At 42.7% G+C, this 19,517-nt stretch overlaps 1 protein-coding gene and 1 long non-coding RNA gene across 9 annotated transcripts in view; one reads left to right on the forward strand and one right to left on the reverse strand.

Moving 5' to 3' along the window:
* The window catches only part of mtf1 (metal-regulatory transcription factor 1), a 111,178-nt gene extending 104,872 nt beyond the window's left edge, over nucleotides 1-6,306 (reverse strand). For 5 of the 8 annotated variants that reach the window (XR_011343581.1, XR_011343583.1, XR_011343582.1 and 2 more), the window contains exons 1-2: nucleotides 6,057-6,305; nucleotides 2,311-2,808 (exon numbers count right to left, since the gene is read on the reverse strand). Coding sequence is in view for 3 of the 8 variants with exons in the window: in XM_069895832.1 (XP_069751933.1) it covers nucleotides 2,311-2,772 (462 nt within the window). In the remaining 5 variants the exon portion in view is untranslated. Of the gene's footprint in view, nucleotides 1-2,310; nucleotides 2,809-6,056 lie in introns of all 8 variants that reach the window. The other 3 variants (XR_011343584.1, XM_069895835.1, XM_069895834.1) reach the window with 1 other exon arrangement.
* A 213-nt stretch (nucleotides 6,307-6,519) lies between these two features.
* Nucleotides 6,520-18,612, forward strand: LOC138741950 (uncharacterized). Its single transcript, XR_011343918.1, has 3 exons — nucleotides 6,520-6,585; nucleotides 15,898-15,997; nucleotides 16,984-18,612. It is a non-coding gene; the product is annotated as an uncharacterized lncRNA (long non-coding RNA).
* Nucleotides 18,613-19,517: the final 905 nt, after the last annotated feature.

The raw sequence follows: 19,517 nt of genomic DNA on the forward strand, positions 1-19,517 counted from the left end.
GAGCTTCCAATCCACTGGAACAGTACTAAAATTAGCAGAATTTTGCAAAATGATATCCAGAGCCTTCACCATCAAGACAAATCTGCAAGTTTACTTCTACAGAAATGAGGAATGCAAATGGAAACCAACTTACGAAATATTCAAAATATTTTAAGCGCTGAGTCTGCAACTACAGAATCACTATTTCAGCTGATTGCATTAGAAAAAAAAAATCATTCACCCATACCAGTTTAACATTCCCCACTTGGTCAGAAACAAATATTTAAATACAATACTATTGGCACAGATACATTTCCAATGCATCACACACTCCAGTTCACCCCATTCCTCAACAGAGGAACCTCTAACTTCCACACTGTCACACAATTGACCTTTCTTCCCAATTTATTCCAACATTTGAAATATCCTTTATCAGCCAATGCCCCAACTCCCTTCTCCACCCCTCTGAAATGCTTGGTTTCTGCTGGAACTGAAGCGTTTACTGATTACTCAGTTTTCAATGTGACAATCCCAGCGCCCATCAGGAAGTGGCAGGACTCACCGAAAAAGGCTAAACCAGCACCTCCCAACATGGTAAATACTGACTTAATGATTTTCTGTCACTGTTTTAAGCTGTCCTGACCTAATAAATTGAAAAAATGAAGCAAATGTTCACAACATCCAACTAAAACTTTCTGCTCTCTTTTCATATAGTCTGCTACTTAATTAGAAAAAAAACCTGCAATGTTAATGATCTAATCTATGCAAAATGAGATGGGGGGGGGTGGGGGGGGGAAATCACTGTCAAAGAAAGCATTTTGCACTTACTGAGCTCACAGCAGTTAGCAATGGTGCCAACAAAAGAGAACAAACTTAGTATTTTGAAACCACTTTTGACCCAAAAGTGGCAATCTTAGATTTGGCAATGCCACAGTTATAAAATGCAGGGTCAAATGGTTCACTTAAGAAATAATCTGTGGCCAAAGAAACCGGCCTGAAATAGCTCAAATAAATATCAAGTGAGCACCACAAATAATATTATTTCACAGTTTCTAATAATAATTGCATTCATAGCTGAGGAGACGTCAGTTTGTCAGCCAACCAAGTACTTTTATTCACCCATTTTTAAATATACATACTGAAATGGGTCGAGTTTTCAAAATTTTTTCCTTGTCCAATGGTTGAGGATTATTTTCAGTTTGTAATACAATTATCTCTTTCTTTCACAAGTTAAACTAAGATGTTACATGAAAGATTGAGAATGTCAATATTAGATTGTGGGCTCTGTTCATAAGACAATACACAGTGATGCAAGCTATGTTTCTTTTAGGTTCCAGGATAGTAAAAAAAGCAGAGTTTACCAAAATGTGTTTACCTCTGTTAAGTGAAGTCATAGAGGAAAATCCTTCAGTGTTTTATAAAAGAGGCATCTATCACAGAGAAACTGTATGTAATTTTACCAACATGCCACTGCCAGTTTTCGTTTACTTACTGTGGACTGTTATTACAAGCCCAGAGTTCCAGTGAGGATGGAGGCTGGCAAGCTCAGATCATCGATCAGATATTGGTTTTGTTTTGGTGGGAATGCCTTTTATGCCAAATTTACAACCTGGTAACATATTATTTGTTCATTGTATTAGTCATATTTGCCATCACTGCACTGCTGTGGACAGCCTATAACAAACCTATGGATCCGATGTTGATAAATACTAGTCTAGTATATTACAAATAAAGAGTCACCTTGCAGTTGTAATGGACAAGAAAAATAGATTTGAAGTTTCTATTGAATATTTTCAACAAATGATTGATTATAACTTTAGTATTTCTACATAATTTATTCTTCCAATTTATTTTCCCTCAGTTTAGGAAACATTCCACTGTTGCCAACAATTCTTGCAATTCACCCTGTAAATTACAAGTGGTAACAGATTTGTTCAATGCCGTCCATAATGATTTCTATAAAGGCAGCACTTTTGAAGATCTCCTCTTCCCACCCATCTTGTGATATTAAGCACCACATCAATTAGTTGTTTTCTGCGTATAAAAACTAGTTCTTACTTTTGATCCGAAAACTTTAGTTTAAGATAGTTGTAGGTTTGTGTTTAGCTCACAGTAAACACATGCCTATAAATCTAGCTTACTAATCTTCAGCAGACTTGGAAAGGTGATAACTTAGTGCTTACTAAGCATGTCTAAAGGCAGTGGCAAAGAAATGGTACAAAATGATTTGGAAGCTGCCAATATTAACGTGCCAGTGCAATGCCTATTAATGGACTCTTTCTAACCATTGAAACTGAACTCTATTTTGCCCTTTTTAGAAGAATCACTTACCTCTCTAACCTTTGTCTCGGGACACTCTGACTGCAAGGTGAGGGTGGCTCCCTCTATATTCCTGGGCATTGGGGTGGATCCAGGATTGATGGTGAACTGAATCTGATCAGGAGAAATGGTATGATGTACATAACCTTGTGCCATTCCATCTGGATCTGATATCAAATAAAAGTTATCTTCTACACTCTCTGATAAAAAAGATACCAAGTTATTATTGTTGCCTCCTTCTTCTTCTTCTTCTTCATCTTCATCCTCATCATCTAAGCCAATGGGATCCTGCTCTATTAAGACAGTTGTCCGATCATAAACAGTCCCGGAAGAAGAGGACACCAGTCCATTTTTACCAGAAAATCCCATCTTCTCTTCTCTAGTCATCTCCTCTTCATCATCTTCTGTTTCATAGAATGTGACGTTGTTATTCTCAGATACCAGTTTGCCGTTTTCTGGGTCATTGTCACCCATGTTGTATTCTTGATTATGCTGGAATAATGGAATTTTCTGAATGGTCATGAAACAGAAAGGGTTAATTAATGAAGGAATTTTAAAACCTGTCAAAAACATTTAAGTGCAAAAAGGCATTTACTTAGCTTATTCCCAAACGTTAAGATGCCCAATTATATTTTACAGCAAATAACCTTAATCACTACTGAAAGACAAAATATGACCATTTGACCTGTTCACAAACATTTGTAACAGGACCAAACAATGACATCCCGAAAAATTACTTGTGAATCCACTGTCATACAAGTCAAACATATGACAGGATTTGTCAACTGATATCCAATCCAAATTGTACCAATCAATTATATTTGGGACACTATAGTTAGCTTCAGCATCCATGAACTAGAGGAGGAACAGGACTCAAGTTCCCTACCCGAAATGGTGTTTTACCCCACAGCTATCCAATGAAGAATGACAGATAGTGCTGCACAAAAGAGCAGTGGTATCCAAAGGATTTAGCCCTTCAGGTATTAACACTTCAGTAGAAAGGGGCAGAGAAAAACAGAGAGCAAAGCATTGCATACTTGGATTTTCAGAGACAATGCGAGCTCGATTTTAGAAGTTACCAATAAAGCAAGATAACACTGGACAACAAAGATTTTGTTTCCTGAACAATTTTGGGTATATTTTATGGATTTTGAGCTGCTGATCATGAAAATCACCTTCAAATGTTCCCATCTTGTACCTTTGTCCTAAGATATAACCCATTTTTGTGATTTCTGTCATATTTTAAGTATACTAGTACATTGTCTACAAAGCAAGCTGGTTTGGTCAGTCCAAGCATGCTTGGGCATGCACTCAGTGCAGGTGCTATGGAAATGTTGTCTTAGGCCTGTGAATGCTTAGTCAGGATAGATGCAAACAAGCCATAATGTGGTGCATTACACGGATATAGATTGAATGCCTATTGATGCACATGTTCTTCAGGCAATAGCACAGTGAGTGTACTCAACAATAGCATTTAGTGTCTTCAGGAAGGTTCAATACAGCAGAAATGTCTCATCAATGTCGCAACAGCTGTGGCACATTCTGTTACATTTGTGGTGAGTATACACTCAAGGGTCAAAGACACAGCATGACTGCACTTATTAAGGAAGCCCATGAGCTCTACTTCAGTTTAAAAATTGGTGACCAATACAAACCCTGGGCTCCTCACATTTGTTGGGCAACATGTGCCGTTAACCCGAGAGCTTGGTGTCAGCATCATCATGTGATTAAACAGGCTAATTTCAATAAAAGTTAATTCCTACATGATCTGAAGTTATCTTTGAATTCAGCTTGAAGTTGTCTATCATAATCTCCATTTTTACCAGGAAGCAAACATTTTGAAAATTATTGTGTCCAGTATAATTTCAAACAATGTGGTCCAGATTAATACATTTGTTTAAGATACAATCATGACTCAAGAATCACATCATTTTGCATTTTTTTACCATTTCTAATCCAAGAACAAGCAGTTTTACTTTCATGTACTACTTCTATGTCAAGCATTAAAAGCTATTTGATCAATAAACTCTCCAATAACACCTCTAACAGATAGGATTTTTATACACATTTGATCAGTTACACTAGCTAAATTTTTTAAATCCTCAGATTTACCACAGAACAAGTTTTGACCCAAACAATATTTTAGAAATCAATTTGTACTTAAATACACTGAGTAGACCTTTTATTGAATGATCTCAACTAAAAATTATCATTTGGTAAATGGATTTTTTTTTTTAAATATAAAAAGCAAAGGAAAATGCAAACTTTTCAAATTTACAAACCAGAATTTCTAAGTAAAATTGTATACAATCCAAAATGAAAATTCTGCTTCTGCAGTTCAAGATAAATTAGAGCGTGGTCTATTTGATATTGATACAAGTTTCGGATGAGTTTTTCATTATTTATTCTCAGGATAAAGCCTCTACTGATTGCATATTCCCAGTTGCCCCAGCAGCTCTTAAGACCCACTTGAACAATTGCAGTCAATTCTTTATTGTAATAGTTGATACAACAAGATGTAGCTTGTAGGACAACTTTGGGAGACAGTTAACCATTGACTACCTTGATGGGGGGCAGGAAGTGCATAATCCTTCACCAAAAAACATTAATTATTTCATGAATTTTAAAAATATCATTATAACATATATAACATAACAATTACAGCACGGAAACAGGCCATTAGGCCCTTCTAGTCCGCACTGAACCAAACACCCCTTTCTAGTCCCACCTCCCTGCACAATGCCCATAACCCTCCATCTTCTTCTCATCCATAGACCTGTCCAACCTTTTCTTAAATAATACAATTGACTCCGCCGCCACTATTTCTCCCGGAAGCTCATTCCACAAGGCTACCACTCTCTGAGTCAAGAAGTTCCCCCTCATGTTACCTCTAAACCTCTGCCCCTTAATTCTTAACTCATGTCCTCTTGTTTTAATCTTTCCTCCTCTTAAAAATACTACATTTTCTAATTTCAACAGTAACAGCCAAATGTGAACCAATTTTCTTAACCATCAGATCAATCCTAGTGTAACCAGTTGACAGTGTAGTTCAATGCAGGCCTTAAGTCTCTCAGAAAGAACAAGAACTAACCAAGCAATTGTTTGGCGAACTTCAGGGAGCAACAACAGAGCAAAAAAGTTAACCTCCTTAATTTTTCCAGTCCTAGAAACCCTTAAAAGTTCGCCTTCCTTAAACCCCGCCCTCTAAACATGGGAGAACTGCACTTGCAGCCATTCAGGCTCCATATTTAACAAGTCCCTTCCCTTCAACTCAAGATGTTCCAGAAAACCTTTCGCCCGAAGATGGTTAACTCTCCAAACTTTTATCTGTCGCTTGAACCACCAGGAAGGAGATGGGTCCCTTTGCTCGATCTGCACTGGTATGAAACCCTACCCACAAGGGGAAGGGGACCAGTCGGAACTGGGGGAAGAGAGAAGGATGGGTACAGAAAGAAGAGGACACCTGGGTGGCTGGAGCGAAAAGAGGAGGAGGAACAACTTTGCTCTTCCCTTCCTCATGAAGCGCGGCCGGTCGTGCTGTCAGGCCGAACCCCTGTCGGCGGTTCAGCCCGCGAGCCCAGTGATAGCCCCCCCCGCCCCCACCCAAGGGGGGGGGCCGGGTGACCCTCCGTCCGAGGTGGAAGACGCCAGTGACCTGTCACGGCTATGACGCCCGAGCCGAACCCTCGGACACCCGGTCCCGGTCGACTGGTGACTGACGCTGCTCGTCCCCCCTCCCTCAGCGGAGCTTTCTTTACCTGCGCTGTCAAGCCGAGTCGCAGCCGCCGACGCTCCTCCAGCCGCCACCATGGTTCCCAGCAACGTCAGCCCCGCGGCATGCTGGGTGCCCCGCGGCATGCTGGGTAACCCGAGCCAGGCCCGCCCCGACACATCCACCTCAACAGCAGAGCCAGTATCAAACACACGAGCTGAAATGAGCGTTTGAGCCCCGCAATTAAAAATATATATAATTTAAACCCAGTTTCCCCTCCCAACCAGCCGAAGTTCTGCTTCGATCCGACATCACGTGACGGGGGGGAGGGCGGACGTGCATCACGTGACGGGAGTGGGCGGCCGCGCATGACGTGACGGAGGAGAGCGGTCAGGCGTCACGTGGTGGGGAGGTCGGTCAGGTGTCACGTGGTGGGGAGGTCGGTCAGGCGTCGCGTCACGGGGGGAGTCCTGCACTGCAGAGTGGGCGGGGAAGAGCTTTCCAGAAAGTTCACCGCCCTTCTCGACTACAGCAGCCAAAAAAAAGTTAGAAGCGGGTGATTTTCATGCATGAAGGTACTTCCCGAGCAAGGCGGGGAACCCCGCAGGGCGGCCCCTTTCACTGGGGGTTGATGGAGCCATTGGGATGGGGATGGGGATGAGGGTGAGGGTGGGGATGAGGGTGGGGATGAGGATGAGAGTAGGGGTGCGGATGAGGGGAGGGGTGGGGCTGATGGGTGGGGTGGGGATCAAGGGTGGGGTGGGGTGGGATGGGGATGAGGGTGGGGGTGGGGATGAGGGTGGGGATGAGGATGAGAGTAGGGGTGCGGATGAGGGGAGGGGTGGGGCTGATGGGTGGGGTGGGGATCAAGGGTGGGGTGGGGATCAAGGGTGGGGTGGGGGTGGGGATGGGGGTGAGGGTAGGGGTGGGGTGGGATGGGGATGAGGGTGGGGGTGAGGAGGAGGGGTGGGGATGAGGGTGGGGGTGGGGATGAGGGTGGGGATGAGGATGAGAGTAGGGGTGCGGATGAGGATGAGAGTAGGGGTGCGGATGAGGGGAGGGGTGGGGCTGATGGGTGGGGTGGGGATCAAGGGTGGGGTGGACATCAAGGGTGGGGTGGGGATGGGGGTGAGGGTAGGGGTGGGGTGGGATGGGGATGAGGGTGGGGGTGAGGAGGAGGGGTGGGGATGAGGATGAGAGTAGGGGTGCGGATGAGGGGAGGGGTGGGGCTGATGGGTGGGGTGGGGATCAAGGGTGGGGTGGGGATCAAGGTGGGGGTGGGGATGGGGGTGAGGGTAGGGGTGGGGTGGGATGGGGATGAGGAGGAGGGGTGGGGATGAGGGTGGGGGTGGGGATGAGGGTGGGGATGAGGATGAGAGTAGGGGTGCGGATGAGGATGAGAGTAGGGGTGCGGATGAGGGGAGGGGTGGGGCTGATGGGTGGGGTGGGGATCAAGGGTGGGGTGGACATCAAGGGTGGGGTGGGGATGGGGGTGAGGGTAGGGGTGGGGTGGGATGGGGATGAGGGTGGGGGTGAGGAGGAGGGGTGGGGATGAGGATGAGAGTAGGGGTGCAGATGAGGGGAGGGGTGGGGCTGATGGGTGGGGTGGGGATCAAGGGTGGGGTGGGGATCAAGGGTGGGGTGGGGATGGGGGAGGATGACATACTGGTGACAAGGTGTTGGCTCCTGCTGGGATTGCATCATGGTCCTCTGGTCAGTGGCACTGTGACTATATCTCCAAGTTCATTGTCACGTGTACCAAGCTTCAGTGAAGGAGGTTGATTTGTGAGCATACCAGTAGACATCTCGTGCATAGTACAAGTGAGACACTGCTGCAAGCTTGTTTTTTTTATTGAGTTACTTTGGGGCTTCATTCAAGGTACAAAACACATATTTCATAACAACATTTTTACAGACTCAGAGGCACCAGTGAGTCAAAACCATAGACAGAGTTAATGCTCTCAACTAAGAACCCAGAACAATGGTGTCCCTCCAATTTATGGTGGTCTTGGTAGGATCGTACATGAGGCCGAGGTCAGACGTGATATGAAGTGTGAGGTAGAACTAAAATGGTTGGCCAATGGGAGGTTTCTGTCACCAATGTGGATAGAGAGAGGTGCTCAGCGAAGCAACCCAATCTGCACCTAGTCTTTCCAGTGTAGAGAAGGCTGCAAAGGGAGCACTGGATGCAGTAAATCAGTCCTGCAGATACACAAGTGAAGGGTTGCTTTAATTGAAAGGCCTGTTTGGGGGCCCAGACTATGGTGAGAAGGAGATGTGGGTGCAAATGTGGCATCTCCTGCGCAACAGGGGAAAGTGCTGGGGGGGGGGTGGGGGGGTGCGATTGGTGAGGAGGGATGAGTGCACGAGGGAGCGGACCCTAAGGAAGGCAGATAGGTGGAGAGGGGAAGATGTGTCCGGTAGTGGGATCCTGTTGTAAGTGCAAGAAATTCTGGCAGATGATGTGTTGGATGTATAGGCTGGTAGAGTGGTAGGTGAGGAGAAGGGAATCTGGGGGGGCAGAGGGGGCCAGGGCAGATGAGTTGGAAATGGAGGAGATGCGGGTGAGGGCTTAGTTGCTGGTGGTGGAGGGGAAGCTATGTTTGTGGCAGACATTTCAGAAGACCTGGACTGAAAGACCTCATCTTGGGAACATATGTGGTGGAGATGGAGAAATTGTAAGAAGGAGATGGAATCCTTGCAGGGACAAGGTGTGAGAAAGTGAGTTGAGGTAATTGTGGGAGTTGGTGAGTTTGTAAAATATGTCGACATAAAGCTTGCCTCCTGAAATGGAGACAGAAAGATCCAGAAAGAGGATAGTGTTGTTGGAGAGTGAGTTTGAGATCGGGATGCAAGTTGGCAGCTCAGTGAAAGAAGTGAACGAGCTCATTGCGAGTGCATGAGGCAGCCCAGATGTCATCATCAATATAACCGAGGAAGAGTTGAGTGGCTTTGCCCGTATAGACTTGCAGCATGGATTGCTCCACAAAGCCCACAAACAGGCAGGCGTAGCCATGGCTACTCCTTTGATTTGGAGGAGGTGAGATGAGTTAAAGGAGTTCTGCCAGGCGGAGGAGGGTAGTGGCAAAGAGTAACAGGTCAGGTCTCTGGTCCAGAAAGAAGCAAAGTGCTTTAAAACCTTCTGTATAGGTGATGGAGGTATAAAGAGACTGGACATCCATTGTGAAGCTGAGGTGGTCCAGATCGGTGAATCTGAAGACAGTGAAGAGATGAAGGGTAGGTGAGGTATCCAGATGTTGGTGGGGAGAAAATGGAGGGGAGAGGATTATTACATGGAGGGGAGAGGATTAGAGGGGTATGAACCAGGTGCTGGTCAGTGGGACTAGAAGGGTGGGGATTTGTTCCGGCATGGACTAGTAGGGCCAAACTGGCCTGTTCTGTGCTGTAAATGGTTTATATGGTTATAGAGTCACGGTAAGACAAACCTAGTTCAATGGGACAAGAGCAAGTGGAAACAATGGGTCTACTCAGATGGTTGGGTTTGTGTATCTTGGTAAAAGGAAGAAATTACAGTGCAAGGATAGGAGACAGAGGTTGGAGATCATGGGAGGAGGTGACCAGAGGTGATAAAGTTGGAAACTGTGGTAGGGTCCTGTGGAAGGGGTTAGTAGGTGGAGGTGTCTGAGAACTGTCATCTGGCCTCAGCAAGGTAGGGGTCAATGTGCCACCACCCATTTCTGTGTGTTTGATGGTGAGGTTGGGACTGTTGCAGAGTGGAGGACAGAGTGTTCAGAGGTGGTGAGATTAGAATACGGGAAGGGGGTGGTGAAATTGAGTCAGTTTATGTCTTGGCAGTAATTGAAAATAAAAAGATCCTGATTTGGCAGCTGGCCAGGATGAGGTGTCCAAGAGAAGGAAGAAGGTTTAAAGTGGGAGAAAGCGTCTTGGGTGAAGACGGCAGAAAAAGAATTTAGCATCATGATGTGCATGGAACTCATTAAAGGATGGGTTGGGAGGGACGAAGGAAAGGCCTCTTCAGAAGACCAAGTACTCCATCTTAGAGAAGGGAAGGAAAGGGGATAGCAAAGACCAAGCGTGGGTCAGAGTGGAAATCAATGTGGTGGAAGGTTAAGGAGGTCAGAGGGTAGAGAAGGAAGGGAAGGGAGGTCAGGGTAGAGAAGGAAGGTAGGGGAGGTTGATGTATTAACAAAATAACATCTGATAGTCCAACAGAAAATTCCTGAGCCTGACAGATTTGTCAGGGCTGAGTGGGCCTAAGCCTTTAAACTTGGGTGTGGATATGTTTCTGGTGAAATGTTCATGGAACTTGAATTCATAGCAGACCAATGTAACCACGCACATGATAGAAAATGATTTTTAAAACTCAGCAAATCAGATTCCTGTACTTTGTTTATTTCACAATATTAGAGTTTGCTTTTTTTTCTATGAAGCAAGTTGAACTGTAAATAGGCTCAGTTGGTAAAATATTAAAATTACAAATAATATACTGCACTTGAATGTACAAAGCATTTGCAAACATGAATAAATAGTAACAAATGGATTTTATTTGACTCGCCTTAAATGACTTGATTGCATGTGAGTGAGAGAGATTGGAAACTGAATCAAAAATTGGGGGGAAAAGATCATTTTAGTTGTACAGTTGGACAATGGAGGATGAGCAAACTAGTTATCACAGTGGGATGCGAAACAATTATTTTGGCTTTGGGCTCCTAATTTCATTGTTTGCTCAAAACTTTGTATGTGACTGAATGAGAATGAGGCTTAGGTAGAATGGGATAGTAAATGATGAGGGAATGGTAGAACGAATGGAAATGTATGTGCTTTTAGGGGTGGGGTGTTAGGTAAGGTCAGCTGGCTAGAGGTAGAGTGTTTGGGAAGCTAAAGATGTGGTCCCTGATATTAGAACACGTTAAATTGTGTAATAATATCAGGAAATGGACAAATGGAGAATGAGACCAAAATAGTTAGCATTTTGAAATGTTAACTGTTTGTTTCTCCACAGATGCTGATCTCCTAAATATTATCAACATATACTGTTCTTATAGTTAGGGTTATCTGAGATTACATTCGAATCTCGATTAACTGGTAAAATGGACCGAGGAATAGCAGGTGGAATTGAACTCGGACAACTGCAAGCCATGGTGGTAGGTTGCACCAGGGTAGGTCAGGCTTGGAGAGTGTTAGAGAATAGAGAGACCTCAGGGTACAGGAACATGGTTCAATAAAGGTGGGAATATACTAGACAGGGTGGTGAAGAAGGGATTTACCATGCTTGCCATAATCAGTTATTGCGTTCAGGACATGATGTTACAACTGTACAACACATTGATGAGAACACATTGGAAATATTGCATGCGGTTCTGGACACTCATCTCTAGCAAAGATGACATTAAGAAGGAAAAGGATACAGAAAATATTTCAAGACTAATGCCTTTAAATTAGAAGGCTAGGCTGAGACTTTTCTCCCTGGAATGTAGGAAGGTGAGAGCTTAGAGGTTTATAAAATCAGGAGAGGGTCAGATAAGATTAATGGTCACAGTAACTCAGGGTAGGGGAATCGGAAACTAAAGGACAGATTTAAGATAAGAAGGGATAAATTTAAAAGGGACTCAAGAGACACCTTTTGCACATGGAAGGTGATGGGTGTGTGGAACAAACTGCCAGAGCATGTGGTGGAAGAGGGCACAATTGTAGCATTCAAAAGACGGATAGAATGTGGCTCAGACCCATCACAGAAATGGAACATCTCAATTCCAAATAAAAATGAAAATTTTGGAAGTCTTCAATGGGTCATACAGTATCTGAGGAAAGAGAAACAATTAGTATTTCGAGTCAAAGACATCTCATCAGAAGTGTATTCCACTATGGTCCTGAACATTCCCATGAGAAGTTGACAGCCAACCCAGCTTTGACTGTGGACAGTGATGCTCCAGTTTTTCAATTTTTATTTCTTCTGAACTAAATCAGCAGTTCCTTGAAACCAAGAGTCATTGCATAGGTTTTCCCCCTTTCCTGCCTGTGAGTTAAGTCAAACAAAATTGCTCACTTCCCTCGCTTTCTCTGTTCTTTCACAATCCTCAAAATTTCATTTCTAAGGCCAGCATCAAATTATTGCTACATCCTAGTTTACATTGCTTTGCCCTTTCCAAACAAGCTGCTATTTTAAAAAAGCACACCTACAGCAGACTCAGAAATCCTATTGTGATAAATGGATAATATGGTTGGAATTTAAAAGCTAACAAATAAAGGTCATGTTTCTTAAATCAGATTTGATTGTTTTCTTAAACTTAAAATAAAACCATTTAGCAAACATATTACAACATTTCAAACAATCCAAATACATGTGGTATTATAAAAAAAAGTAAAGAAATTTAAAAAAAAGAAAAACCCCCTATTAATCCCCCGCCCACCCCCCCCCCCCCACAAACTTTAAAAGAAAGGGACTAGAAACCACAACAGGAGTACTTCACTTTCTGATACCTTTAAATGTATAAATATATAGAGACCTATAAGAGAAAAGGAATGTTCAAGATTCATTTAAATTTTAATACCAACAGTTTGTAAACATGTGTTCCATATTTTGCAAAATGTATGATATTTATCTCTTAAATTACAAGAAATTTTCTCGTGGAATACAACTCCAAACTTCTGTATGCCATCTATCCATTCCAAAATCAATATCAGACTTCCAAGTTATAGCACTACATTTTCTTGCTATTGCCAAAGCAATTTGAACAAATTTTATTTGAGACATATTCAAATTTCATCAAGCTCTATATTCACCCAGGTTGGAACATTATTTAACTCATACATTAATAAATCTCAACTGTGCTGCTTTATAATAATTCATAAAATTGGGGAGCTTTAAACCTAAATCATATTTCTATGTCAATTTCTCCAAAGAAAACCTAGCCATTCTTCCCTTCCACAAAAAGTTTCGGAACACAGACATTTATTTAATTCCTTAAAACATTTTTGGGGAATTGAAATTGGAATCAATTGAAATAAATATTGTATTCAAGGAAAAACATTAATCTTAACACAATTTACCTATCAAAGTATTAGGTAACATATTCCATATTTCCAAAGAGTATTTAATTTTCTTTAATAAAGATAGATAATTCAATTTAAATAATTTTGTTAAGTCAGATTGCACACAAATACCTAAATATTTTATTCAAAGATCTGGCCATCTAGATTCAATTACTTCCTTACATTTCTCATAATCCCCATTAACTAAAGACATAATTTCACTTTTATCTCAATTAATTTTATAACCTGATATGTCTCCATATTTTTTATTCTAATTTTAAATTGTTGTAAAGAATTTAAAGGATCTGTTAAATAAATCAAAACATCATCTGCACCAGGTTTGATTATTAAGTAATCTTGTAGGTTCATTATTTTCAGTAACTAGGCCACTTTACTCCTTTTTTTGTTCCTGAGACCATCCTTGATTTCTGTTGGAATTCCTTCAGCAAAACTATACAAGAACTTGCTTTTCAGAATCCAGAGCTGATTTCTAAATAAAAGTTCAAATATTGTCTTCTCTTTCAGCATGTCAATTACCCCAAGAAAATTCTTTTTTACAGCAATGTTATATCTAATTCAGTAGATTTTTTGAATCCAACCCGGAGAACTGAACATAGATGTATTGAGTGGCATGCTGCAGTGCAACAGTGTGAGATTGTTGCATAGATTTGTTGGCAAACTTTTGAAGAACAAAGGACATATCCTGACTAAAAAATGTATCCCTTTATCAACAGCACTAAAGATTATAATGTATGGTTATTACTAAGTTGGTGTTATGAGACCTGACCATGTACAAAATTGATTTCCATTTTCCATGATTCAACAAATTGTCAAATGTTTGTAATGAACTGTAACAATTTTTGGGAAGTCTAGGTCATGAAAGTAAGTCTTAATCTACCAACTTATACCTGTTTGTTCAGGAAACTGGGAACAAAGCAAAGTTTGTTTCTGATTTTATTACTGAAGCAAATCAGTACCACGCTTATAACCTGGCTTTCTGGTTTCTTCAAAATAATAAAATATCTTTAACAGAAAGACTCTTCAACAGTTGATTAATGAGGAAAACATTTGACTTTGGGTACAAGCAAATGCTGTCAACGCTCACTGAAATATAGGTGACATGTTAGGAAACATCAGTTATGAAACATTTGATGTGTTGATCAAAAAGATGCATTTTGAGAGGAGCTTAAGAATGAGAAAGATTGTACAGGAGTAAAAACACAATGCTGAAGAAACTCAGCTGGTCAAATAGAATACTTTATGTAGCAAAGATAAAGATACATAACCAACATTTCAGCCTTCAGCCTTTCATCAAGGTACTGGAGAGCTCTTGGAAAGGAATGGCAAATCTAACATAAGGAAGCAATGGAAGAGTGAAGGAAATTGGAGATGGAGAAGGACCCATGAGGAAAAATTTGAATGCCATTTAAATTTCAACCGCAATATATATTTGAATTACACATTCTCGAAAAATATAGTTACACAAGAAAACATTTCCTCATGGTGACTCATTTTATGATTCCCATGCTAACCTTAGGGTAAATCCAAAAAGGGAAGATTGCAAAATAAACTAATATTTGCTGAGAAATAATAATTTGACTTCAGTAGTCTTAGGCTATCAAAGGAAAGGAATCCATTGTTCTCCAATTACATTAATCTGAAGTCCCATCTGCTCTCTCAGTCAGATGAACTCCAGGGAGTACTCAAATATTCCTCTGTCAACCATCATCACCGAAAGATATTTAATTCTACAGAAGTTCTGAGAGTGTTTGTAGCATCAAAGCACCCAGGTTAAACTGTCATTCTGTCATTGGACAAACAGTTCAAAGATTGGAGTCATATCTTATAAGAAGGAACATGGTCATTGATGTTACTCCTCAAGGCAGTATCCAAAGCCCATCATCTTCAATTACTTTATCAGTGATCTTCCATCATTAGATCAACAGTACACGTGTTTGTTGATAACTGCAATATCCATTTCCACCTGCAACTCAAAGTAGACTCCAGTATTATATAATACTCCCTTCAGCATCTGGCAAGATTCAGATGACATTTGGGCATGGGCTGAAAAATGGCAAGTGAAATATTTGCCACAGAAGTGCTTGGCAATGACTGTTCCCGTCATCCAGTGGGATCCCCTTGACCAGCATCAATGGAATCCACAATTTACCGTGGTTCCAAGCAAGACCAGAGCAGAAGCAGGTGCACACCCTCTGACACCCCAAAGATTTTCCAGGACTTATCGTGTGAGGAACTACTCCCCTACCTGCCTTGCAATAATTTTCAAACTGTTCAACAACATCATCCTGGAGAGTCAGCCTGCAGATGCTGGAATCCAGAGCAAAAAAACAGACTGTAATTTCTATCGATAGATTCCTTTTGAGCTGCTGAGCTCCTCCAGCAGTTTTTATGGCAAAGCATGATTTGATTGCACCTCATCCACTACTATTTGGTTGCAATATATGCCAACTACAAAATGCATGGCAGTTATGAGGCAGTATCTCCCAAGCCTGTGACCACAACCATTAAGCAGACACAAGGAAACACCATTCACTGCATGTGAGCCATTAATTCACACAACATCCTGACTTGGACTATTGCCATTGGATCTAAACTCTGGTCTCCCTGTCCAACAGTACCTTCAATAACAGGGCTACAACATTCAAATGCTGCTCCATTGAATCTCAAGAGCAATTAGGAAAGGAAAATGCTCTTACCTTCCATGCACAGCATTCTGAAGAATTAGTCAATGAACTATCATTTGCAGTGTTAAGACTATAAGATTTCTCAACACTAAAAATAATGGATCTGATGCTGAGAGTACACCTGATAACATTGGACCTTTCCACTTTTTCTCTGGCTACCCATCACAGATCCAAGTTGCAATTAGTGTCATATTGTTGAAACAGGAGGTTTTGACATGCTGCTTTTTGGAAAAAAAAGGCCATCTGCTGCTCCCCTGGGAACCTGAAGGTAACATTTATTCTTTCTGTTTTTTGACCATTGACACCCCTCATCACTTCAGATTCATTTATTGCCTCATCTTGCATCCCGTAGTACTGAATAAGTCATTTACATGGCATTGTATCAAACCCTGAAAATTGAAATGCATGCTTTGTTTCTTCTGCCATTCTACCTCAAATTCTCAGAGATTTATCAAACAGTATTTCCATTTCATATATCTGTCACTTCTCCACAATGGCATTATGATTTTTTAATTAGTTCATCACCCTAATAATCAGTTCTCACAGTTGCACTTTTGCTAAACAAACTGACCATTTATTTTCAGTGTTGTCCAATTTTCCAAATGGCAAGGTTACACCTGGTGTGCTCTAATTGCTGGGATCATCTGAAGGATGAAAACTTGTGCATCTACAACCTCATCTTTAAACACTGAGATGTAGGCAAGCAGATCAGAAAATGTATTGGCTTTTTTACCCAATTTCTTCATCCCCAATTAGTATCAGTTTCCCTCCATTTTTTAAATTACTTTTGTGTCTTCTATTATGATAAGGCATAAAACATTGTGCATCTGCCATTCCCTCGATCCCCTAATAATTTCACCTATCTCTGGCAGTAGGTATCGTTTTATGGACTTCATGTTTACAATCTTTTACACCTTTCTTTAATGTTGCCTCAGTTTTATGTTCTTCTTCACAATGATTCCTTGTGTCTCCTTGACCAGAATTGAATCTAGCAATTTCAGTGCAGTCTTAGATAATAAACGACTCAGATTTGACACTGTAGTTCACCATTCTGTTTATCTCCTTGATTGTTGCTGGACAACTAGTCCTTTTAAATATCGAGTTCACCATCAGTTAAAACTATTCATTAACCTATTGAATTTCATTCACCATAGCAAATGTCTGTTTACAAATTATAATGATAATTGTAACCTTGTGTATCTTGTGGGGGAAACGTTTATCGAGTTAAAACTTGCTGGTTTGCTTTCTCACCAGAACCAATGCCTCAAATATCAACTTGGTGTTCTGAACAACCATCGAAAATCTGACATTGATAGAATCCTTGATTATATATGTATAGGCCTTTTTATGGTGAAACACCACAGTAAAGCCAGCTCAACAAAGCAAAGAGGCAAATTTACCTTTTTAAGGAGAAGGCTTATAAGGCTGATCCAGCATTGGCTTAATAGAACAGCGTTGGGAGGCAGGGAGAGTGGTGCAGTAGCATCGCTCATCACGATGACATCATCCATATGTGTCAACATGTGAAAAATTAATAGAGACGTTCCTTCAAGAACAAACTTTAGCCATCACTAATATGAACAGAATAATGATGTGAATAATTAGTATCTGAACACACTGAGCACTTGAAAATTTGCGCTCTTGGGTCGCAGGCTGACGACTTCATCAGCACACCCGTTTGCAGCCACTTTTCGTGGCGTTGCCCTCATGGAGGAGGTGAAGAGAGTCGCTCCACCTCTGAGTGTACCCCCTCCCCCCAGGTGGCTCAGAGTTAACCTGCTGAATCCACTCTCTGAGCTTTCAAGAAAGTGAAGAATATCCGCCTTTACATTCGCTTTTTTAATATAAAAAGGCATTATATCTGCCACCCCCCCACCCCCCCGGTAGGTGTCCGTGCTACAGAATTACTCAGCAAAAGGAGGTGTAAGGCGCTCTTTCCATCCAATAGCCTACAGGTCTCCCTTGGGCAAGGTGTAGGACTTGTTTAGCCTTCTAATCAGGGTCACATGAAGTCATGGATTGCAGAGAGTGGATATTTTTAACAAGCAGATTCTACAAATTGAAATTTATTGCTGTAAAACTAAAAACACTGGGCAGATGAATCTGCTGATCAATGGCCAGGTTTACCCATCCAGTATGGGCACCATAACTGAAGGCAGCCACGGGAAACCACTTCACTATTTTTCTCTTGTATAATCCTGAACTCAACATCGACTATGGTCTCAGCTCAAAGATGAAGCCTTCACCGAAGGAGAACGGGGTGGCTCAACTACAATTCAGAAGGTCAGAGATCGTGACAGTCGGAGAGACATGATCATCCATGCCGAACGGCAAGGTTCCTGAAGGAATGAGGTTTACTGACATTAAATCATTTGGACTCATCAATGGCTCTGAAAGTGATGTCAATGCCCTGGTATTGATCATTCTGGGGGAAATCTGGCAACGTGATGCATGGCTTGTTTTGTGTCCTCGCTGAAAAATTTGATGTGCTTGTTTGATTATGTTTTTAATTTCTTTGATGGATTTCAGTTCTTCATCAGCCCTTTGTTGATATGGTAAACCAAAAGGATGTCAACCAATTTCCATGTCCTCTTCCAGGCCAACATACCCACTATCATGATACAGGTATAATCAATCAGCTGTGCTGGGCACACATGTCGTTCAGACTCACTAAACAGTTTCAATGTTAACGTCTGATTGAGATTACAAGGCAGGCAAAGTGTGGTGATATGGGTGTGTGTACTGGCTTGGCCCGCACTCCTGGTGACATCCTGTCCTTGACTCCTCCCTGATCTCCCCCATGTTGAGTCCCCTCTCCCTCTCCTTCATTTTCCCTAGCCTTAACCCGGGCCAGCAGTCTCTTGTATAATAAAGCCTATCGTTCTCCTCAATCTTTGTCTCTGTAATTATTGAGGCAACTGGCAGCGCCCAACACAGAGCAAAATGTTCAAGGATTTGGTCAAAACCTTGAAGAAATTCAGCATGCCATCGACCTCTCAAAATTTCTGGTCCATGACCATTCAAAGGAGCGTCTAGAATGCAATCGAGAACTTCAGTGCTGTATGTCAGGAAAGCACTTAAACCCTGCACATATAACAGAAGGAACAAACCATGATTAACTACTCACCCACATCCCATCAGTCAGTGCCTGGCCAATCTGTGGAAGTGAGTGACAATATTGGCCGTATCTGTAGTCACAAAGTCAGAGTGTAAGTAAGTAATCCCCACTTCCAAGGATTGCAGAATTACTACAGCCAACATTTCCATGATTCATTTGATTTCTGCAACTGGTCCCTCTTATCTATCATTTACATTGTTGAAGGTCCATACTGCCCGGACCGGGGCCGAGGCCGCCGCAGTTCACCCTGTGCCTGGACTGGGGCCACCGCCTCCCACTCCCTGTCCGGACCGGGGCCTCCGCCTGCCTCACTCGACCGAGGCCGGGGCCGCCGTCTCCCCCTTGCTCCTGCCCGTATCGGGGCCGCCGCCGTCTACCCTTCGCCCGGACCGGGGCCGGGGCCGCTGCTGCTCTCCCTGTGCCCGGACTGGGGCCGCCGTCTCCCCCTTGCTCCTGCCCGGATCGGGGCCGCCGCCGTCTACCCTTCGCCGGGGCCGGGGCCGCCGCCGTCTACCCTTCGCCCGGACCGGGGCCGGGGCCGCTGCTGCTCTCCCTGTGCCCGGACTGGGGCCGCCGTCTCCCCCTTGCTCCTGCCCGGATCGGGGCCGCCGCCGTCTACCCTTCGCCCGGACCGGGGCCGGGGCCGCTGCTGCTCTCCCTGTGCCCAGAC

The sequence above is a fragment of the Narcine bancroftii genome, chromosome 8, assembly GCF_036971445.1.
Source record: "Narcine bancroftii isolate sNarBan1 chromosome 8, sNarBan1.hap1, whole genome shotgun sequence".
NCBI lineage: Eukaryota > Metazoa > Chordata > Chondrichthyes > Torpediniformes > Narcinidae > Narcine > Narcine bancroftii.